The 25113-nt window shown below is 38.5% G+C and overlaps 2 protein-coding genes across 2 annotated transcripts in view; one reads left to right on the forward strand and one right to left on the reverse strand.

Moving 5' to 3' along the window:
* The first annotated feature begins 13381 nt into the window (after positions 1-13381).
* On the forward strand, positions 13382-14444 carry LOC127625672 (DNA-binding protein inhibitor ID-1-like). Its single transcript, XM_052100998.1, has 2 exons — positions 13382-13818; positions 13952-14444. Exons 1-2 carry the CDS (start codon positions 13510-13512, stop codon positions 13985-13987), a joined length of 345 nt encoding a protein of 114 aa, XP_051956958.1. The 5' UTR covers positions 13382-13509; the 3' UTR covers positions 13988-14444.
* A 6526-nt stretch (positions 14445-20970) lies between these two features.
* LOC127625651 (nuclear receptor coactivator 3-like) overlaps positions 20971-25113 on the reverse strand; it is a 76336-nt gene continuing 72193 nt past the window's right edge. The window contains exons 21-23 of the mRNA XM_052100958.1: positions 23488-23668; positions 23164-23347; positions 20971-22973 (exon numbers count right to left, since the gene is read on the reverse strand). Coding sequence (XP_051956918.1) covers positions 22962-22973; positions 23164-23347; positions 23488-23668 — 377 coding nt within the window. The 3' untranslated portion in view covers positions 20971-22961. The remainder of the gene's footprint in view (positions 22974-23163; positions 23348-23487; positions 23669-25113) is intronic.

A 25113-nucleotide genomic window follows, 5' to 3' on the forward strand; every position in this document is an offset into this window, starting at 1 on the left:
CTAGTTTCATCCGATATGCCACTTTTTAAGATTTGAGCGATTTATCGCGAAACACCACGTTGCTAAATGCAATGTACACTATTGTAAAACCTTTTTTTCTGCTGGATCTCAAAAGTTATAATGAGATGACGTGATTATACAGTAGCTTGTAATGTAAAACGAGGAGATCCTTATAATGGTAGTAGGCTGTATATGCAATAATACATTTAAAATCAGTTCCCCCTTTAAATATATCTTATAAACATTATATTTCATTATTTTCAAATCTCTGTGTTGTTTATTGTGGTGGGCATGAATGGAATGCAATGATGATTCGGTGATAGGCTATACTTCAAAAGCCTGTTTGACATGCCCATTTCAATGTGATTTTCAATTAAATAATATGCAGAAGTTACATTCATTCTGCATTTTGGAACATCTTACGACATCTACTTCCAGAAGAGCACGGAAACTTTCATCAGAAGGCAGTAGACATCTAGTACGAAGTAGCGAACTATGGCTCATGTTGATGATGTACAGGCTTTTGAAAATCATGGATCAAATATGATTTTTAGGGTTAAAATGGTGAAAAGAATGGTTGACCAGTTACATGACCACTTTCCATATATGTAAATTCTAACCTAAAGTCTTGATGTTTAGACTAATAAAAAGTTTACTGGCACATGATATGTCAACTACTCCTAAAACAACAGAAGTCCTCAATGGTATGTCCTCATTTAGATAAAAAGCTACAAACTGAGTCTTGCCATTAATAAAAAAAAAAACTTTTTAAGGTCTATGATGTTGTTGCAGTGGTTCGAAACAGGTTACCAGTTCAAACTTTGAGAAAAACTTTGTCCCTGCTTTTAAACACCTTCTTACTGCCATTTGTCCACATCATTGTTGGGTGTGGCCCAGTTGAGATCAGTCAACATGAACACACTGGAGTGCATTGTTGCGGAGCTGGTGCGAATTTAACGACATCTGTACGATTGTTCACATAGAGACATTTTCCAAGACCATGTCATGTGATTCTTTTGTTGTAGTATACAAACGTCTATAAAATACAGAAACAGATTGTAATCAGTGCACATTTTGGCACGTTTAGTGTGTTAGCATTAGCATTAGCATTATGCGGAGTGCAAACACAACCAGGGGTGGACTGGAAAGAGAAATTGGCCTGGGATTTTACATAGAAACTAGTAATTCGCTGTTGTCTGATATGCTGGGGGGGGGGGTCTCAGGGCTCAAGCCAAGTCTCGGGCTCGAGCTCCTCCACTATGGAAAGCATGCCAAATACCAGGACTAAATGTACCAATGAACATGTGAAATTATATATTATACACTTATCTCACTCTCTCGCTGTGTACGTGTGAGGGTGTCAGTAAGCAGGCTGATTATCACTGTAAGTGTATGATAAACAGCAGTAAGTGAACACTGTGAGTTATGTGACACATGGCCTGCTCTTGTCTTGAGAAACAGAAACTACTGCCAGCTGTACAAAGAGTCACACACACATCTGCTAGAGCACACACACACATATGAAAGCCTGGAAACTCCCGAGTCATGGTGCCTGGCGCCTGTGTGTGAGTGAGTGATGCTTTCAGTAAACATAATGGCAGCTAGGCTGTTGGGGAGAGAAAATCAACTAAATTGTTGCCTAAATTGTTCATTACAACATGTACCTGTGACTAGCCCTGTGGTGTAATGTAACGTCACATAGGCTAACTTAAGGAGTCGTGTTGAGTCACCCACAAGTACGGGTAGGGCAGAGTGGATGACTAAGTCTCGCACCTGCTGGGCTGTCAGGGCATTTCACTAAAGACACTTATACAGCCAGCGAATGGGAGGAAGGGAGGGGGAGTCAAAAAGGATATTTACAGTGAAGAGAGAAGAAGGATGTTGTGAAATCATGTTGCATATGTGACTGCACAGCTGCAGCTTTGAAGAGACTGGTGTACTGAGCATGTGCAAACACATAGAATCATGCTTAGAAAAAATATGCAGAGCTTACACTGAGACGAATTGGAGTCATTATCACTGATATAACACTGATAATGGGTGAACATGATGAGACCTGTAACTTCAGTGTGGGTGGACTGGCATGGAACGAGAACATAGAGAACTTTCTTATGCACAAACACATGAACACATGCACCTTTAGTTTCCTGTATCTATTAGGCTCTGATCCAGCACATTCCTCTGTTTGGGAAGGAAATACCTCACAGCTTCGGTCTCTCTGATGGTTCAAATTGGAGAAACACCCTACGCTTTGACCTCTTTTGTTCCTCCTGACATATTTATTAAGGGTCGTGCAGGTGGTAAGGGCTTCTATCCGCTAAAATAATAAATACATATTAAATTACATATAATGTGAAATCAGTCAATATATGAAGTAAAAATGGGGAAGTAACAATTTTTAACTCCACAAATAAATTTTGTTATTTAATATTTCCAGTTCATTTGCTCATATAATCATTTAGAGTGATACAGGTAAATATTTTTAGCTTGCTGTTTAAAATGGAATGAATAGTTATAATTAATTGATATTCAAAATAAAGGCGGAGCTGGGGTAGTGGAGGAAACTTTAATGCAAAACTTTTGAAATTATTGTTTTTGTTTAAAATAGTTGGTGTAATTAATTTTAACCATGATGCAATTAAGCTACAAACTGAGTCTTGCTATTAATAAAAAAAAAAACTTTAAATTTTTTTTAAAAAGGTGAACGATTGGAAGTTTAACGTTGTAACATTTTGTAATAGTGATATATAAATCATGTTGATTTATGATAATGTGATACCACAGCTGAGAAAAGATACGTTTTTGTAAATTAGTAAACTTTTCCTTGTTGTAAACTGCTCAATGTTCTCAATATAATAAACCTCTAAAGGTGCTTATATATACTTCTAGTGAAATCAAAGAGAGAACGGATATGATGTCATTCCAAAAATAAGGTTTTTGATGTTGTTGCAGTGGTTCGAAACAGCTTACCAGTTCAAACTTTGCTGTCCTTTTCTGCATATCGCTGCCCCCTTCGGCAAATCGCGGCACATTTTTGTGGCCCGTTCTGCATAACGCGCGGCTCATTTCAGCTTAGTCCCAGTTCTCCCGATGGCCAGTCCACCCCTGATCGGCCCCCAAAGTGCATCGGCACACTGGGAAAATGCCCAGTATTCCAGATTACCAATCCAGCACTGAACACAACAGACAAATGACACATTACTACTGCATATACAGTATATTACTTATATCATCACACTTTTAAAACAGCAAATTTTAATGATCTCATGTGTATTCTATTCATAGAATGAGGCATGCAGTCATTAATAACACATTTTAATGTCACATTGGTTAAGCCGGTTTCCATCACAAAAAATCTAGAGTTCTGGCAAACTAGCATCAAACTTGCCACGAATTTGCTGGAAATTTGCTACTCATTATTTTCAGCTACAAATTAGCTTGTGATGCACCACAAATGTTTGCCAGAAGTTTGCAGCTCTTCACCAGTAGTGGTGAACCTGCAATAACTCTTGGCAACAATGTACAATTTGCAAGTTGCAAGCAAGATTTTGTAAGGGTTTACATGTAGTCTATATACAGGACAGCGTGCATCTCAAATGTAAATGCTCCACTAAATGTCCGACAACAGCGTCATGTGCAGTGTTAGAATGTTCGTAAACAGTGTACCGTTGCATGGCTTTTTCAACCTTAATTTCTAAGCGAAGAACGAAGATGAACTTCGCTGCGAGCGTATTGGTGCCTTAATGCAAACCAAGTAGTTCAACCAATGTGTTCAATTTGACCTGTGGGGTATTTTACCACTCCAATTGTTTATGGTGAGATGGCCTACAAAAGCACAGTATAAGGTATATGAAGCCAAGCGTCCTTCCTTATAATGCTGTGTGGTCCAGTTCCCCCTAAGAGATGTGTGCAGGAGCCCTAGGCTTTCTTTAACTTTCCTGCTTTAATATCTTCTCTTAAATGTGGTGCGATGGGTGGTACTATATATATGTGTGTTTTAATGTGAATATATTTTTGAGTGTGTTTGTGATGTTGAGCATTTTTGGATATAGGTAAGATGTAATATACAGGTCTTCAAGTGTTTCATTGTATGTGAATATGTGTGTGAGAGAATGTGTGTTGGAGGGGGGTATGGCAGTCCACTCCTGCCTGGTTGCCAAGCAAGCACCATATGGGCTGCCTGTAAGGATGCAGCTGAGGTCTTTAGCCTGTTCCCAGAATTGAGATGGTAATGAGAGTGGCTCTCTTTAACTGGACGCTAGACTCAAGCTGGAGCTGAGAGGGGACGCTGCCTTTCAGTGCCTCCAACAGGCTGTGGGACAGCCCACCTTCACAAAACACGGACCCACCAACAGGGCCAAACCACCTGTTTGATTTTCTCATGAAGGGGTAGGGGGTCACGGACAGAAAGAATAAAGCGAGGGAAAGCTGAGGAATGTGCTCTGCTAATTCTAGTCCTGAGTGTCTACTTCTCTTCATTCACTTTCTTTAGACAGACCCCCCCCCCCCCCACCCACCCCCAACTACCACCAACACAAATAATTTTGAGTCTATAATCACAGATGAATGCACATAGACATGTACAGACACTAGAGGAAGATGGTGTGAACATAACACACACACAATGTTCACTAGTTCACCCTTTGTTACTGAACCCCCCCAAAACAATACAAACAAAAAGAGAAGAATGTAAAAAACTGGGACACCTTCTGCTGCCTGTTTCACACAATTGGATTCCTGCAAGTCAGGTCTGGCAGCAGCTACATGTGTGTGTTTGTGTGTGTCCAGGTGTGTGGCGTTGCTCAGGCCAGGCTGTGGGAAAAGCGATAGCGTCACTGTATGTGTGTGTGTGTGTTTATGCAGGAGACATTCTTGTACCGTGAGAATGCCCAGGGGAGATAGGATGCATCTTTGCATCCAGATTGTTGCCTCATTCATTCCCATGGTTATTCCTATAGACTTTCAAACTAAACTGAGGAATGCTTCACATTTATAAAGTACTCTTCTGATAACACCAGATAGTGGGTCACGTTGTAAACTGCATTGTGTAATGTATCATGACACTTAAAGGGATGGATCACCCAAAAATGAAAGTTCACTTTTAATTTACTCACCCTCTTGCCAACCCAGATGTGTATGACTTTCTTTCTTCTGCTGAACTAAAATTAAGATTTTTAGAAGAATATCTCAGATCTGTAGGTCCATACAATGCTATACAAGTCAACATGGTCCACAACTTTGAAGCTCAAAAAGCATATAAAAGCAGCATAAAAGTAATCCATAAGATTCCAGTGGTTAAATCTATACATTCAGTAGCTATATAAACAGTTCAATAATTTTTATTTATTTATTTATTTACAGTAAATTATCCTGCCTGACCAGTGATATGCATGAAGAATGTGAATTGTCAAACACAAAAGAAGAAGAATGTGAAAGTTAAAGTGGAGATTTATAGTAAAAAAAAAGACTTAAAAGTTTATCTGTTTCTCACTCTGCTTCCTTTATGTGCTTTTGGAGCTTCAACATGTTGGTACCTAGCCAAAATTGGTACTTAGCCACTTTTTGCCATGTTTAGCTTAAGTGTCCAACTACTTTTGGGGCCCACTGTATCTTCATCTTCCCATGAGATTAAATGACATAGGTTATTACACTTTGTGGGAGTTGGCTGAATTTACATATAGAACCTATACACAACAGGTGTGTAGTTGAAATGTAGCTCCATTATTTTTGACAGTACAGCCCTGCCATTTGGCAGATGGGCAGCTGAACTGATATGGGCAGCTTTAGGCTGTGAGTGTACACTTTTAAACACATAGGCAAAATGGCTGATGAGCTTCACTGGTAGCTTGACTAAAGCTGCAGGCTAAACACCTGTGCTCTGTGTGTGTGTGTGTGTGTGTGTGTGTGTGTGTGTGTGTGTGTGTGTGTGTGTGTGTGTGTGTGTGTGTGTGTGTGTGTGTGTAATTTAGGGTGTGGCTAACTGCCTTAGCTCTGTGGACAAACAGCCTAACAGCAGCACCTGATACATGTGAGTTTCTAGTTACCTCTTTCTGAAGAGATTTCAAATCTATTTACACTCTAATAAAGGAATGAAACCAGTGAGTCAAAACCAAACAATTCTTGCCTGCAGACTAGATTGCCTCATTGCCTTCTGCCATTTCTTGCACCTGTTGATCCCGAGGCTTGTGAGGCAGTTGTGAACATTTCTGAAAGTATGACGTAGACACCACAGTCAAGGAAGTCAACTTTTATATGCAATAACAAAACATGATGATTACCAAAATAAACACTTGCGCAAACATATGAAATAAGCATGGATAATGAGGGCTGTTCAAAAACAATCACCATTTGTGCCTTAAAGGAATATTCCGGTTTCAATACAAGTTAAGCTTAATCAACAGCATTTGAGGCATAATATTGATTACCACAAAAATTAATTTCCACTTGTCCCTCTTATTCTTTAAAAAAAATAAAAATAAATCTGGCATATAGCAAGGCACTCGAAATGGAAGTGAATGGGGTCAATCCAAAACATTAAAATAATCACTGTTTCAATAGTAAAGCCACAAGACATAAATATCATGCAAGTTGTTATGATTTTAGTGTGTTCAAATGATAACCTGATGCTGTAAACCTAGAACACTAAAACAACAATTTAAGCAACATTACAGATCAAATAATATGTTAATTTTAACAGAATAATTAATGTAAGTGCTTGGATTAAATGATAAGATTCAAATTTCTGCCTTAAAACCCTCCAAAGATTGGCCCCATTCACTTCCATTGTAAATGTCTCACTGTACACTCAATATTTTATTTCTTTAAAGAAAATGAGTGAAAAAAATGTTTTTTTGTGGTTATCAACATTATGCCACAAATGCTGCCGTTTGATCATAACTTGTGTTGAACTGAACAATATTCCTTGAATGGCCATCCAGGTCAAATCAATGTATCTTTAAAGTGTCATACCACCCAGAGGAGGACAATCTTAAAATCCAGAATAATCCAGATTACAAACATGCAATACTGAAAACAAAAGAGTTGGAATGGTCTTTACTGTGTCAACGCTGGCGGCCATTTATCAGAACCATCAACGTGTTTCATTCTCAGGCGACTTGCACAATACGCTCTGACAAACAGGAGGGCTTCCCATTCTTAGAGACTGCCACTGGGAAAACGGATTTGAGGAATTAATCTTAGCGTGGAACTGAAGAGGAGAGAGTAACCAGGCCTGGGTATTGTCCCCTTTGCTCTGAATAGGGCTTTGTGAGGGAACCACAGCTGCCACTATCACACCCATCTTTAGGCCATACTATCATCGAGTATCAAAGAACGCTGTCTCCAGATCAGTTTGGTGATATTTTAACACATATAGGTATGTAGCGGAAGTTAGGCAACTGTCTATTCATTGAGTACACAAAGATCAGTCTATTTGATGCAACTCAACCATCCCACAAGCAACAAGTTACGACAAGCTTTTACACCATAAATAGTTGCTGACGGCACCCCTTTTGACAGCTCTATACAATATCGGAAATAGTATATGGCACCTGACACATCTCTGTGTCAGGTGCCATAGGTGACACATCTCTGAGTGTAGTATAGCACAACCAGAAGCCTTCCAGAGGATCTCTGGCTAAATGGCCTATGTCCCTCTCCCCTGCTGGTGGTGACAGCTGCCCAGTAGTAAGGGTCTTCCCTCCAAAACTTGGCCATTATACCCCAGCTGTGAGCAGCTGGTCTCCCATAATCACACACACACACACACACACACACACACACATCACACATCCTCTGGATCTCTGTTCACTCACTGGCAATGTGATGTAAATTAGGGCAAAGCAAGAGAACATCATTCAACTTTTCTTTTTTCAAGGTAGGTTGAGAGTCTACAACATTTGACTCCTATCCAACTGGAGCATTTTAGACTTTTATATAATTGTTAAATAATCAAATGATGTACTGTGTATATACGATAGAGTAAATCCAGAAAACAGTGCATTCAGTAATTCTTCCCTTCAAAGCCAAAATGCAGTAACTACACCAACACCGAAGTTTAGTTTCACTAAAGTTTCTCTGAATTCGAGTATGATTGAGAAGAAAAAACAGTCTGTCGCAATCCATTATGTCTTTGCAGGGCAGAATTGTATGCAGGTTGTCTAAATATCCACTTTGTATCAGCTTTCTTTTACACCAATGCCTTCATATTATTACTGCTTGGTCCCTTTTAATGCTACTCAGACTTCTGTGGCTTTTCGAGGATGTTAATATGGTGCTGTCTGGTTGCATTTATTACCCCTCTAACAGCACAAAAAAACCCAGTCTGTTTCCAGAAGATGACACAGTCACAGATTAACTTGAAGAAGGAGAGCTGTGTCCAGTGAGCATGAGAAAAAGGGCGGAGGAAAACAAAATGTGTTTGTGTGTGTGCGGGGGTGGTGGGGGGCATCCAGGGGACAGAAAGAGCTCCAACGTTATTAGATTTGCAACAAGCCGCAACACTGTCTCCCATTGTGTACCGGCCTCCTCTTAGTCCCCCGCCCCAGTCCCACCCTTTGCTTCTCTCAGAGTCCAGAGTATTTTCCTCCCTCCCTATAACCCCGACTCTCCTGTCCCATTCCTTCCCAAAGGTCCAAGTCCTCTCCAGGCAATCTCCAATGGAGTGGAAACGATCCCGGCACACAATGCCTACTCTCTGAATAGAGCTTCAGCATGCCACCGGTGCTCTGTCACCAGCAGATGGGGAGCTAATTAGGAGCCATTAAGGCACTTTGATAGTGTGTGTGGGAGCCAGGCGGAGAATGTGTAGTGTGAAAGTGTGTGGGGATAAGCGAGATAGAAGACCAGCACTCACAAGCTGCTACCACAGGACAACTGTATCTATAAGAGACAAGAGTGGAATATGTCAGGACCATTGGCATATCAGAGACATTATTAGATTCTATGGGCTCAGAGCTTTTAGGGGAGATCCGGGTTAGCTGTCACACTTTAGTAAATATTTCTTAAATTTCATATTGGCTTTTGAAAATTATTTTTGTATAGGCACATGTCTTAAAGTTCTGGCCACAAAAATACTATTGAACATTCCCACCATTGTTGGCTGGGAAAAGGGACACATATTTGGGTCTTTAGAGACCCGGCACATATATCTATCACAAATGGATCAACAAAATACCCAGATAGTGTCAGACAATTAGAAAGTAATAGAATAAAATATATTTTGATGTATTATTTTTCATATATCACAGAGAAATAGCAACAAATCAGGAAAAATCTAGAACAGGATTCATTACTTTCACACTGAAATTTCCTGTGACGCAACTGGTTGTCAAACTATATATTTCTATATATTTTGCGTTTTTGTGTGTGCTACACTATTTATAAGAGAGAGATAGAGGAATACCAAAGAGGTGTGGGCATAACTACCAAAAATGGATGAGGCATAGGGTGTGGAATTATGTCCCAGGTCACTAAAGACCAGTATGTGTTTAAGGGTTAATGAACACACATTTGATCTCCTTTTATGATAAAAAGAGGGGCAAATTGTATGGTGGTAAGTTGTCAACAGGAACCTTTAATGACTTTTCAGCAAAACTATAAACAGTAAAGCAATCATCAAACCACTTGACTTGACTTGGAATACAAAATGATTCATAAACAGCAAATTACAGCTAAAATGTAAGTTAACATTTTGACCAACAGAAATGTGACCCTGATGTGTTTTAATTGTGTGCCCTTGTGTTCCCAAGAGCTATTGCAAAAATATGATTATACTTGAATTTTAGTTTGGAGGATATAATTAAAAAAGGTTTTCAGCATTTAAATTTTTTTATCATGCAGGTACAGTATAAACACAAAAGAGAAAAGGTAAAGACCCTTGTAATTTCAGATGGATCAATGAATGAGCTAATTTCATGTGTTAGCGAACACTCGAGTCTTATTACTTGCCTTCCAATTGGCATTAAAAACTTCCTTTCAGCTAAACCTAGTACCATTGATGCATGGCAACGTTTTTCTTCCAACATATTGGACTATATAAAGGAATGACTATATAAAGATATATATATACATTTTTTTCATATTGTTAAATAATTGATAATATGTCTGTTGCTCCCCCTTCCCTGTCTGTTTGTTTGAGTGGATGTTATTTTATTTCTAAAGACAATAAAGAGTTGATCACAAAAAACAAACTTCCTTTCAGCGACTACTGCTTTGTGTCACTGTAGTGTCGTGAATTGAAGACTTCATAGCCAGTTGATGACAGCACAGAACACTGCAGCCCTCTGAGTACAACAATCACATGACTTCAGACAGGATGTGATTCCCTTGAGGACAATTATCCAAGGCCTCTCTTCCCATGAGATGGGAAAGTCAAAGATACATGCAGATGCTTCACGAAGAAGATGAGTATTTACACTCATCAAGGACCAGCTTATTCTACTTTACACAAAAACAGTCCCAAAAAATCAACATGAATCAGGACAAGAATGTCTTATATGAAATAGGTTATAGAATAATTACTTATAATGCCAAGCATACTGAGATATCAACCTTCAGCATTACAACTACAGAGTTATATTCTGTAAAACAATACACTGGTTTCTAAAATTGTAACATGATGTAGATTATATGTTTTATTATACAATTCAGTAAGTCATAAAAACGAGTGGTTGCTGTACATTGGCCAGCATTATGAGGTAATCAAACAATAAAGTACACACACACACACACACACACACACACACACAATAGTCTGTATTTCTTTTTTTTTTTACTTCTTTTCTAACTACTTCCAGGGATATGTTTAAAATGTTACCAAGAGTTCATAAGGGTGTGTGAGTGTGTGTAAGGGGGATGTTACAGTCTTTGCCTTGATGTGCAGTAAACAGGCTTTGGAGAGCCCAGCTGTGAGAGCTTATTGTTGGAGTCGGTAGGAAGTGCTGATAGCTTGCGCAGCTGAACAAAAGCGGGATGAGCGAGTGGAGGGGCGCTCCAGACTCGTCGGCTCCAGCCGAGATTCTCTCTCACAGTCCCGATTCTGCACTCCCATTGTTCAGCTCCTCCCCTGCCTCCCCTCAGCCCCGCTCAGCTGTGACCGAGCCAGAAACGCTCCAGTCCCTCTGAACTCTTCTAGGATGTACAGCTATGTGAACGAGCCACTGGTACAATAATATGCATTCATTGTATGCGACAGAGAAATGCATAACCTTTTCTAGGGTAGCAGATTGTTTTGTATTTTTTTTTTTGTATACTTAATTAATTGTGCGTAAACTGCATTTACACATTGTAGTTTATTTGCGGAAAAATATTAATAAAATAAATGTCGTAAATGTAATAAAATAAAATGGATCCCAGGAATTTAACTAGCCTACTAAAAAAAAAACGTGGCTCAATAGTCTATTTTTCCACTTTGTCTCTCACTCTCAGTGACTTTACAAGAGTCTATAGAGACGACAATGGCAGTTTGCAGGTGCGCGGAGCGGTAATCGCATCAGAGGTTTTAAGTGATAAATGAGCGCTGACCAGTTTGTTCTCAGGATCCCGCGCCGCGCAGGTGAATGGGGGAGAGTGGAGGGATGCTAGCCTGTCGTTTGTTGTTGCTATAGAGACCGCCCGCTCGGCGCCAGGCTGACAGGCGTCAAGGCCCGAATGAATGGGTGACGTCACGGCGCTGGCGCCCGGCAGTCTGCTTCGGTTTGTTTGGACAATATGGGGGAAGAATCAGAGCAGAGCAATGCAAAGCTGTGTGAGTGCGCGCTCTAGGCGACGCGCACATGAGGGAATTTGGGAGTTTGTGCGAGAAAACACATTCATAGAAAAAAAATGAGACAATCGTTGCTGGAAAGTAAACTGATAAAGGACAATTTCAACGATTACCCGCATTATAATGCGAGTTATGACATGATTGCAAGTCAATACAATACAAATAATATATTCACTGTAGGGTAATAGACCATTTAATACTTTATGTGCATACCAGAAAAAGTTTAAAGCAAACACAGGACGGTCACCAAATGTTCCCATTTGGAAGTTGTTCAGGGGAACCAACTCTTAACATTCTAAGAACGTTATTTTACTTTATATATATATATATATATATATATTATAACTAACCTTCACATAAAGTTGTGGTATGATTGTTATTAATATTATTTTTTGTGACAACCTAATACATAATTTGGTACAACAAAGCTAAAGGCCCCCCACACTTAACAGCAACAGATACAACCATAGTACTTTCCTTAACATCAGTTTGTCACTATACGCTGCAAAATATTCCTGATCCATAAGATGCATTGCCTTAAGTTTGATTTTAAGGTCATTTAATATCATATTTAAAAAAAAATAAAACATTCTAATGTATGTTACTAATGAGAAGTATTTAAATAACTGTCCTAAATGTGAAAGGATAGTATTTGGGGTAAAAAGCCCCCTTTTTGCAGGGGCTAAATTCCCCCATAAAACACATAGTTTTTCATAAGTGCAGGGAAAAGATTATGAAAAACATTGACTGATCCAATCAAAATAGTTTATAGAATACTTGAGATGTTATGAAATGCCTACTGTGATTATATTAAGATAATTAAGCATTATCTAAATGTATTACTCAAAAAGCATCTTACGGTCTCAGAAGCATTTGCCTAAGTTGACAAATTGCACCCTAGAAATAGTCCCTATATTTACAGGATATCACCATAACGCCCCCGGGGGCCTTTTACCCCTAATCCCACATTTATTTATTTTTTCTATAAAGAATTTTAATCACAACAACCTTCCATTATTAATTAGTTTAACACACATTATGTTGCTCCATCAATATGCAATAAAAATAAATACATTTTTTTTCAATCTATACACTTTGTGGCCAGAAAAACTAAATAAGGTGTGCCTTTAGCCCCGTTGTACCCCATACGTGTTTAATAGATAGATGGATTGTCTCATGCCCTATTGCACCACGATTATAGGCCTATCAAATACGACCTAATACAAATATTTGATATTAAGCAGCGACTTAGAAGAATAACATTTGACTTATGTCTTGCAGCAGCCCACATACGAAGAAAGCTTGATTCATTTGAAAGTAATAACTATTGCCTGTTGATCCTCGACCACCCCCACTCTCTGGCTGATATGTCTGCTTCTTCACCTGTGGAGTCTTGAGGCCACGGACAGCTGGATTTCCACAGATCATCCGCAGAAGACACACATTTGTTTCCATTTGTAACACCATCCCCCAAGCACATTGTAACTGCGATAACCAGAGCTGTGCTGTCATTGGTTCAGCGAGGGACTTTGGTGCGATCCTATTGGTCCAAATCCGCAAACACAAGCGTTTGGCTCACGCCCACAAGCCGCGATATGCTATATATATATCGAACGACTCTACTCTCGAGCATGTGGTAAACTGTCATCGCAACTCTCGATAACTCAAGAGCTTAAAGGAGTACGAGCACCTCAACTCAACGAACATTCTTTGACTAAGTTGTCACATTTTTTTTTCCAGCCAAAATGAAAGTTGTGGGACCTACCTGCGCACTAAAGAGCGAAGATGTGGTCCGGTGCCTCTCTGACCAGAGCCTGACCATCTCCAAATGCAAGATTCCACTACTGGATGAGCAGATGTCCCTGTTTCTGCAGGACATGAACAGCTGCTACAGCAAACTGAAAGAGCTGGTGCCCACACTACCGACCAACAAAAAGGCCAGCAAGGTGGAGATCCTGCAGCACGTTATCGACTACATCTGGGACTTGCAGGTGGAGTTGGACGAGCCTGGCAAGAAGAACCAGAACTCTGAAATGGCCAGCATCTCGGTGGAGGTAAATATCAAATATATTGTTGTTGTTATTTTTACCCACACATGTCATCTCAGGATAATACCCGTTCAAAAGACCCATGCAAAGGTCAATGTTAAATGACTCGACTCATGATGTTTCTTTTATTTCCTTGCAGAATGGCTGCTCAGATGACAGAATCATGTGTCGTTAAAAGTTGATGCTCCGGATTTTACACAACTGACACGTGCAGCATCCTGAAAAATGAACTAGGTGTGCTGAGGTGATGGACCAGAACCGTCGTGACTCCTTGAACTATGCTGGGAGAGTCCATTCTCCCGTTTTAGAGGAACGACTCCGTAGAGTCACAACATACGTGGACATGCAAAGTGAACAGTTCTTCTCTGAGACATTCCCATAGACTGATGTGTGTTAGCCGTGGAATCCATGGCGATTATTCACTACTTGTTTGTACACTTCCCTTTCGGTCAAAGATTCTCCAATGTTTTCATAACCTTTCGAAAATGTTATATTTTGTTTTAAAGATCGTTTTCTCAGATTACTGAGCGAAAGAATGTATTGTATATTACAATGACACACATGTGAACGCTTTATTGTGTTTTTTACAATGTATCTGGTTTTTTTATTATTAAAATGAGACCTCTTTGCGACTTGCTTCGTCAATACTGTGTTGTGTGTTTGTGAGAGACAACTGGGAAAATACCATTTAATCTGTCACATGAAGCCTCATTACTGACACCTACCATTTTAATTTGTCCCACAAGGATAAAGGCCATTAGTTAACCCATTAAACGTTGAGTTTTAACCCTAGTTAAGTGTTTGAAATCAACTTGGACCTCTTCACATTTTTGTGAGGTAACTAAAGTTAACAGGGTTACTTCCAAGTCATAAATGTTGTTTTAATGACTGAAACCAACTTGACATATTGGGTTACATCAACGAAAGCAGTTTAAATGGGGGTTAGATCAAGTAGAAATGGATCTTTGAGGTAACAATTGCAGGTTACCACTTAGAGTAATTAAAAACTGAACAACCTCCATTTGTTTGTTTAATCTTAAAATGGGTCAAAGATATAACTACACTGACATGTAAGCAAAATAAATGGCAAAGTTTGGTAGATTTGTGGTGTTAATTAAAATGTCTATAGCCTATGTTGAAAAAGTGGCAACCACTTAACCCATTTAAGCAAAATTACTGAAATGTTTAAGTAATAACAGCAGCTTGTTTAAAACAAGCTATTTTTAGCGAGTTGTAGCTTGTCTAAACTCTATTAAAAGTCTATAGGCTAATTTCACTCATTCTTACGCATCTTTGTATTTAAATAGTGGGTGGCGGAAGGGTTAAGTCTTTCCGAGAAAAAGGCAGTTCGTTATAAGATTTATTTCGTCTCCCTGGTGCAATGTTTTTCTCATTTCCCTGCGGTGCGATGCGCGCAGCTGCAAGCCTCGCGTTGTGAGGCACGGCCTCTGTGTGTGTGTGTGTGTGTGTGTGTGTGTGTGTGTGTGTGTGTGTGTGTGTGTGTGTGTGTGTGTGTCGCTTTGTGCCAAGAGCAGGGGAGGGCGCAGACTGAACGGCGCCGCCGCACACCTGGGGAAGTTCAGGTTAAATCGCTCCACATTCCTCGGCACACAGCTGATTGAATCATTAACAAACAGTAATCCGCAAGCCCGGGCTGCAGATGGGCCGGGAACACGGCCAATGGACTCTCACTCCCTCTATAGTTTCCCACATACTACAACGAAACCTTCTTTTAATAAGAACCTTGCGCATTTAAACAGAGCGCCATATGCTCCAGCCAACTTTTGCAGGCAGAGTTTTCCACAAGAACTTCACAAAAGCTCAACAGCACCGCTTTGGAAATGGGAGACAAAAGCAACAAGTTGTTTCCATGCCAATGCGGGACATTTGAAATTAATTATAGTTACAAAAAGACGGGGTGTTTTTCCTAAGTTAAGGCAATTTCATATTACTTCAGGGATGTGTTGCCCATGTCGGCTATGTATGTGTAAAAGTGCTAAAACTGATCTGGGCCAGATCTGATGGAAATAATAATAATATGGATTTAAGGATAGACTGTAAATGCCAAGTCTTTAAAATACACTGAAAAAAGTCTAACATTGCTGTTGTTCGTTTAATGTGTATTTTCTCGTTGAAATAGCTTAAAATTATTATTTTTTTCATTTAAAGTAAACATTTTAGTTTATATGTATGGTTGAATCCATTTTTTTACATGGATACAATATAAATTTGCAGCGGGACATTAAACTGAATTTATTCATTGGATCAAAGCATTTTTATTAGATTAAGCATGATTTGCACATGCGCATTGTTGAGTTGGAGATCCCGCTCTCTGACCTGACCTGTTTAAATAAAGCATTAAAAAAAAAAACGTCCGTCACAGTTGAACTGTCTGAGAAGAACACGCACACAATCTGTCGAGCGGCGGCCGTGACGGTACACTTCAACAGACCAGAAGAAGACACAATAGAACTACGAGCAACATTGATACTGGTAAGGTAAAAACAATACACTTTGTATACCAATAACGTTTTTTTTTCTTCCAAGTAATGTATACCTGGCTGGCCTTGACTCTGGCCGTAATTTAAGCACTCACGCTTGATGGCATGTAAATTATATGACGCTAACGTTAGCTAACTGGATAATAAATGCATTGACGTTAGATAAAGTTACCTCGTGCAAGTTAGTTAACGTTACAGCTAATGTTATGTTCGTGAATTCAATTGCATTTGTTCTGCTGGGTGTTTTTAATAGTTAACAGTGGCGCGAAGAGCCTAGAAAATGTTTATTTGCCGAGATTAATGTACCGTAAAACTTCAAATAATAGCCCGGGCTTTTATTTTCCCAAATCGTCGAACTGCACCGGCTTGTATTTGAGACAGGCGTCTATATGAGACAGGCCTTTATAATTTAGTCTTGAGATGTTGTTCATTGAGATGTTGTTCCTAGAGTCTCTCTCTAAATGCTCCACGTGAAACTGCGGTCTTCCGACCTTTTACTATCGTGACAATTGATTTTGATTAATATGCGCGAGGGATAGAGAGCAATACAGCACGTGTTGTTTGAAGACGTTTACAGTTGAACATTTTTAGACCTAACTGTTGATTCACTTATGAGTTTTTGTTGTTGGCAATAATTTAGTAAGGTTGTGCTGGTGATTCCATTTTGTGTTCACCATCTTCTTCAAACTTCTAAACTTATTTCTGTATGCTCTACTTTTTAGATCAATGCCGAGTTCATGCGTATCACAACAGTTCCATTGGAGACAAAGTTCTTGGCGCAGTTGGACAAGCACTCCACCAAACTGTTGGAGGTCATCAGGAGCAAGGGAGGAGTTGGGAAAGAGAAGATTACCAGGACCTTGCAGATTTTAGATGAGGTATCTATGAATAAGTTGTGTATCAGTAGGATCCATGGCTGAATATATATATATATATATATATATATATATATATATATATATTTTTTTGTAAATGTTTCATTTGAATTCATTGTAACTGTAGACTGTGGATATCACCATCAGAAGAGAATGCATCCTCAAATCTCTGATGATCTACCTCGGCGAACCTGTTGAGCACCTTATCAAAAAATACCAGGTAAGGGCATCTCTCTCACTTGCTCACACAGTTAACACCTACCGACTAACATGGTCATAGTCTAGGTTTTCCTAGCCATATTTAATAAATAGGGGTGTGACGAGAAACTAAGCTCACAAGACGAGATTTTAACACCATTTATAAGAAATCTTTGATGCTGAATTATGACTGAATTTTGAGCAGTAAACACTTAGACCATGTCCAGACGTACCAAAACGATCTTTTTTTCCCGTCTTCCCTGGAACATTATCAAAAAAAGTGCGTCCAAACGTATCCATTTGCAAATGACTTGACACCTATATGCACATGCTAATTCATATTCCAGACCTATATGTGGCGCTCTTTCTGCTACAGAAATTAACCAAAAACGGAGAAGAACAGCAGTCTTCACTCACTTCCACTTCCGTTCATAACATGACAAGACTTTCACCACTGCTCATTTTATAAAGGCCGCTGCAAGAAAACGTGTCTTTGTTTACATTGTACAATGTGCTGTTGGATTGCATTTTATTTTGCAATTTTGTCTGCCATCGGGCATGATTGCAGTGCGCTCTGCTAGCTAACATCGGCAGTCAAACTAACATTAATGATCCAATGTCTTTTTGATAATCTAGCTAGCTATACGTTTTTCTTGCGGTAGCGTTTCTACAATAAGCCGTGCTAAAATTTACTATAATCCGTTCAAGGAATTGATAAGCAGACAGATTAGCTAGTTAGTTAAGTTGTCTACTTCCACTTTATAAACAACTAACGTTAACGCTAGCATGGGGTTAAGAGGATGAGGGGTGTGGCGATGACATCAGCGATGCACACATATGCGAATTCAGACTAAAAATAATTCTCCAGCTTTATTTTTTATTTACAAAATCAACCTAATAATTTTAGGATGCTACGTTCTTTTCAAATAGAGCAGTTGAATTCCTGTTCCTGTATTTTTTCATATCGCAATATATATATCGCAGAATAGAAAAGTATTGTAATGCCAGTTTTTTCCAATATCGTGCATCCCTAGAGAAAACACTTCCGATCAGGCAGAAATCTCACCACAAATCCAAACGCATTTTAACTTCAGCACCTCTGATAAACTGCAGCTCACAGTCTCAAACAGAGCTAGGTAGCTTTCCAGTTTTTAGATCACAGCGTACGCTGGTGTTGCATCAGCTGGGCGGAGTTGATTCACTCTGCGAGTGCACGTTATCAGTTATACATTTGTTTTATTTACTGTGTGAGAATTTAATGTCACGTGACACCATGTGAAAAAATGTGAATTGCGTTAATCTCATGAGACAGCTTCTAACCAGACGAGAAATCTTGTCACTTTTAATCTAGTCACACCCCTTGTAATAAACATTTGATTTGTTTGATTTGCGCCTATTCAAGTTTTGAAAGTTTGGAGTGTATAAGAGCTTGGCACATTATGATCTAACATGAAATCGGGAGATTTCTGAAACTATAACGTACTTATTTTCTCTTTTTTTCTTAATGCAGGAAAATGAGGTTTAAGAACTGGAGCAGACAACCATGGCATTCTTTATCACTGAGAAAGAGGATCCTCTCCATCCACCCAAAGACATTAAAATTGTCATAGAAGGAACAGAGGTCCTGAACAAGTTGCCCTCGGTTGCAACAGCTTTTGCCATGGTCTTTGGGCTTATATACACACTGAACCTAAAGTATCTGAAAAGGCTGCAGTTCACCTTTGAATTTGTGCAAAAGGTACTAATGGAGCTTGATGGAAAAAAGATGACCCCAAAAGTCTCTAGACTGACCACCCAGCTGTACAGCACAGAGTAGGCAGAGCTGAATTGCACAGACTTGATTTAATTTTCCATCTGTGGTTACATTTTTTAAATGTGGCTACCCAAGTTCGATGGCTACCAGCCTCAAAGGCCGAAGTAGGCTGTGTTCTGAAATGTTTAGAAATGACGTTCAAGACTTTGGATCCTTTTGTAAGATGTTGCACTTACAAGGCTGCATTATCACTGCAGCATTTACAAATGTGACTGCACTAGTTCGATGGCTACCAGCCTCAAAGGCGAAGTAGGCCAAGTGTTATGGACAACTGGAGAGACTGATTGCAGTGTTTTCAGCGTATGCACAGATTTGTACTGAAAGAGTTCAGACTTTGGGCTGTGGGCTCAAGAGTTTTGTTTGAGCTATTACATATAAATTAGTTGTATTTAAATGTAGATCATACAGCTCTGTATCAGAAACTCTCAGTGTCTTAGGAGTTCCACTGTTCACTGTCTTAGGAGCAGTTCCAGGATTTGTCTCTGGTGTTCAGCTGAAAGAGACTGTTCATCATCATATACATTTGAAACGGGTATACAATACTGTCATAACATTTAATTGTATTTTAGGATGTTTTATGGTGAAATGTGTTATGTCAGGACAAAACTTCCTACTACTAATGTGATGTCATCAAGTGATGATTTGAATTATGTAATAATTCAAGCCCACTTTAGTGGGCTCAAAGTATTTTTGTGTGAAGCAGACTGTTACCCTTCATATATTTGAAACAGATGACCAATGTTGTCAGTATATTGAACAATAAATATAAATGTGTTCTAAAGGAAAGTGTTCTGAGTAGTCAATGATCAAAATGTATTAAAAGCATTTTTTTTATTATACATTTCAAATAATGACAACTGTTATTTTTTGATTTGAGACAACCTAAAATTATTAATTTACTCGGACCTTTAAATATTAGTTTGATTTAACTTAAAATAATTTGTTTGTTCCAACCTAAAATAATTAATTTGATCAACCTTTAAAAAGTGGTTGCATGGATTTAAACTTTTCAGGTTAAACTAAATTAAATGATTTACTTTGAGTCAATGTCAAATATTTCGTGTGATTGATTACTTCAATTTTTTTAAGTTGATCCAAGGTTTTTATTTTTTCAGTGTAGGCTATTCCCATTGTTTTAATGAAATGGTACTTTTAATACCGCATTTGTTTTTTTGCACTATGCTATTCTTTTTCCCCTGCTTTCATATATTTATATAATTTTTATACTTTTACATACACATTTATATTTACTTGTTGCATTTTTCCTTAATGTGTAATGTTAATTCTTAACTTCTCCTTCAGCTTATTTTCAAAAGACAACTTTTGGCTTAAATTGAATATTAGTGATTATGTCTCTTTTCTTGAGCTTGCAAATAAAGCATTTCATTGCCTGCCGTCACAACTGCAAGTTGCTGTGCATTGGATGAATAAATGAGGATGAAGACAATTCCTTCTAACGCAGTAGTTCAGAGATGGTGAAGGACATTTTAGCTTTTGGCGCCCCTCTGTGGTACAGTACATTTTATAAGCAGGAACGCAAACAGGAAAGCAAGCAAAAAAATAAATTAACAAAAGCATGCAAGAAAGCAACAAAAAATTATCAAGAAAGCAAGCAAGAAAGAAACCAAAAAAGAAAGCAATAAAAAAAGCAGCAAAAGAATAAGCAAGAAAAAAGAAAGCAGGTACTATTTGTAGGAACAGAAAGCACGAAAGCAAGCCTCTCTCTCTACACACACACACACACACACACTGTAAGACACACACGTCACGTTTAAATATAACTTTTATTTACAACAATATCAACATCAAGCAAAATAATTAAGTTTAATGTAATTTACATCCTGTAAATGTGAGCTAATCTTCCATGTTAACACCCCTCAGTTAACCAATTCTCAAAAGCCCAGAATAGCCTTGATTTTCCAGAATTATAATTTCAAAATATACTTTTCACAATCTACAGTAATCTTGCGAAATGAACACAAATGATAGTGTTGCTTTCCTGAAAAGTCTGAAGAGACTGGCTTTCCATTGTATTTCATTCCAGTGACATTCCACAACCGTAAATCAACTTTGTTTTAAGTCAATGATGATAAAGACTTGACTAATGAAATGGTCAATGATTGCTGCAATATAGAGATGCATGGATGAGCATTTCTTTTCAGAATGGATTCCTGCTTACTGAATTTACCATAGTAACCAAGTGAGCGGTTACTACTTTTTCACCTGTGTCTTCACAGAATACTTGCTTTTAAAAAAGCACATCCATTGGGCTTATAAACAAGATTGAAATAATGTTTTTTTTTTTTTTAAGATCTCTTTAAATATGTATTGGCAGATTAGCAGATAATTCATAACCCTCAAAATCTTAACAAAACAAAACTTAAACCGAAAAGGGAATAAACCGCATGATAGAGAAAACTCCCAAAACACAAACAATACTGCTAATAATATTAACTGGCCTTAAAATTAAACAGGTACACTAGGTTTTGTATGTATACAGTATATAGTACAAAATCATAATATGTAGCAATATGTTCATATAATATGTACCTTTTACTCTGCTCATTTGCACAAAATCATATAAATGAATACATTTCTGTAGTCAAACTTCTGAAGAGACTGAAAAAAATATCTTTGGATTTTGCCTGTTTCTTAAAGGTAGATTTCTGAAGAATCAACAATACAATACAGTGAGAAAGTGAGTTATTTTTTTAGTAAGAGCTAGCTTATAGAGCAACATCAACATAATCTTTGCGCGTCGTCTGAAAGCGTGGCCACTTTGTTTCTGTCATAACAATGGAAATTTAAATAAATCCATGGAACCACTGCACAACATTTCAGCGATGTCAAATACAAAGTTTAGAAAAAAGTGCCATTCAAACAAAATGGCAGTTGTCATTGGAAATAAAAGAAGCTGTGCTGGACAAGATTAAAAAATAAAATATTTTCTCCCTTTGACTAAAATCAGAATAGATGTAAAACCCAGAGCAGTATTGACCTAAAATATAGATAAAATGGGACTAGCAGGGGCCCAAACTCTGTGCAAAACAAGTATGTAGTAAAAGCATGAAATGATACATTTGTGGCAAACAGTATTTACAATTCCAATCTTATTCACAAACACACACACACACACACACACACACACACACACACACACACACACAACTTACTGTAGTACCATTTGATTTTTGTTGACCACTTTGAGCCTGTGGCATTGAGAAGATAATTATTGCTTTGATATGCGTTGATGAAGTTCTGGTGCTTACAATTCTCACGGTTTTCTTTAAAACAAGGCTTGTCCAAACCAAATTCAAAATGGACAATATGCACGTAATAGTTCTATAAGGCTAGAAAAAAGCAAGAAATATATTGCAACTATCCTTTTTCGTACTAGCCTTTAAATAAAGTGCTCTCCCACAGTCAAATTGTACCATAACCATCACTACTCTTTCCCCCTTGTGGTTATGTTGTGTACTGTAGTACAGCCACATGGGACAGGAGAGAGCCTGCTGCACATCCTCACTGCATCCTCACTGCACATATTCAGAAAGAACTCCACAGAGAAGGTTTGAGTCTCTCTCTTTCTTTTCTTTGTCATTTCTCTCTCACTCAAGTTCCACTGGGCCCTTTCAGTCATTTCTCCTTAATGAGGCAGATATTATAGCTTCATGTTGACATTTCCTCACTTGACTGATGTGCAAAGTGTGAGTCCGAGATTGACTCCAACATGTCCGTAACTCGCAGGGATGGCTCATCGCCTCAGCAGTACTTCTGTGAAAACACAAATCATAAATGAAGAGCATTCAAAAAGAAATATACGCAAAACATGGATTAATGTAGCTATGCAAATGTAGTATTGCCATAAAACACAATTTCTACAAAAGTTAAACTAATAGAATAAAAATGCAGTGAAAACACTGATGAATCTGAAAGACATTAAAATGCATCGAAGACTATGTACCTGATCAGGTCCCATTGGCATGCGCCCCATGCCCATGGCATTCATGGCCATCTGGCCTTGCATTGGGGGCATCTGCCCTGCAACATTTCCATTGACACCTCCTTGCATGGAACCATTCATCATCATTCCGCCATATTGTCCTGGCGCCACCTGCTGGGGATATTGCTGCTGCTGGGAGTATGTACTGGGAAACAGATGTAAAAGTACAATTATTTCAATACGCCTTATAAGGATTGATTTAATGTTTGATTAGTGTAAAATACAGCTAAAAACAGCATCAAACTGAAACTACAATATCTATACAATTCAATACCGATCACTTACTTATTCATAGGCATAGGCCCCTGTCCCCAACCTTTCATCTCTGCAGACTGGTACATGGGATTGCTCTGAGGGTGCTGTTGCATCATAGGATTCTGAGGGCCGCCCATACGACCAGTAATCATATTGTTAGGAGGGCTACTGCCGGTTCCCACAAATGAAGGGTCCCCCTGCTGGCCCATACCTGGAATCACAACAGATATAAGAGACTAAGAGCCAGTTTATACCTCGTCATCAAACCTACGCCGTAGGCTTGTGTTGGTGTGTCTGCGTCGTTCTGTGAGTACACAGACAAAGTACTAGTGTATTGAGAGGAAATGCCTCCATTTATTTTGAGGATTTGGAATGCCCAATTCCCACACTTAGTAGGTCTTCGTGGTGGTGTGGATACTCGCCTCAATCCAGGTGGCGGAGGACAAGTCTCAGTTGCCTTCGCTTTCGAGACTGTCAATCCACGCATCTTATCTGCACGTGGAGGCTCATGTTATTCTCCATGTTCACGCACAACTTACCACATGCCCCATTGAGAGCGAGAACCACTAATCGCAACCACAAGGAGGTTACCCCATGTGACTCAATCCTCCAGCTAAGGAGACCTGCCTGGAGTCACTCAGCACACCCTGAATCCTAACTTGCGACTCCAGGGGTGGTAGTCAGCATCTTCACTCACTGAGCTACCCAGAAAACTATTTATTAAATTGTTTTTATAAAATTATTTTGAGCATTTAAAACAAGTTCAAAGTAGGTAAACATGTTGAGATTTAGGTACATATTAATTATTATACATGTTGTCTGCCATGCAGAGAGAAAATAAATCAGGCATATAGGCTACTTAAATAATAATAAATACATATTGCTGAGAAAAAAAAAAATTATCAAATCAAAGGAACAAATAACTACTCGCATGACAAACAAAAAAATGAGTGTCGCTTTAAAGCTTAGAAGCTGGACTTGCATAGAGGCAATATAACCAACTTTTAACAGGCGCTTTTAAACTTGCTTTTTTAACTTAAGTGTTCCATTATAATAACTAATTTGATGATTATTTACTGTACACCATACTGTCATAAATAAAAGGTCTCGAGTCAAGTCATTTTTATTTGTATAGTGCTTTTCACAACACACATCATTTCAAAGCAGCTTTACAGAAAATCATGTTTTAACAGAAAATGGAAACTGTAATATCTATGTCTTATAAGAGTCATCATTATGTAGTTTCATTCAATATTATTGTAAACGGTGTTAAAAAAAATAAAATAATTAAATCATAATTGTATTTAGAACTCCAGTGAACAAGCCAAAGGTTAATGTGGCAAGGAATACAACACTCAATAAGATGTTTGTTAATGGAAAAAAATAACCTTGGGAGAAACCAGGCTCAGTGTAGGTGCCAGTTCCCCTCTGGCTAAACAGCATGAACATAATGCCAATATTAGTCATTTATGTGCAGTGCAGGTCAGGGTTTAAAATTAGTAAACAAAGTAAGTGTTAAGGGCCAGTGTTTATACAAAGATTTTGTATAAACTGTAAGATTAATGACTAATGTCTTTTAAGTTCAGCCTGAATTAACTGCAGAAGTTCACATAGATGCATTGTCCTTTGTCAATTGGTCAATGAAGGCTTTTTGTT

Source organism: Xyrauchen texanus, chromosome 32 (genome assembly GCF_025860055.1).
Source record: "Xyrauchen texanus isolate HMW12.3.18 chromosome 32, RBS_HiC_50CHRs, whole genome shotgun sequence".
Taxonomy (NCBI): Eukaryota; Metazoa; Chordata; class Actinopteri; order Cypriniformes; family Catostomidae; genus Xyrauchen; species Xyrauchen texanus.

Excerpts from the sequence above, each read along its gene's own strand:
- LOC127625672 (XM_052100998.1), top strand. The coding sequence starts at position 13,510 with ATGAAAGTTGTGGGACCTACCTGCGCACTAAAGAGCGAAGATGTGGTC. Across the intron at positions 13,819-13,951 it reads TGGCCAGCATCTCGGTGGAG|AATGGCTGCTCAGATGACAG; the intron begins GTAAATATCAAA and ends ATTTCCTTGCAG.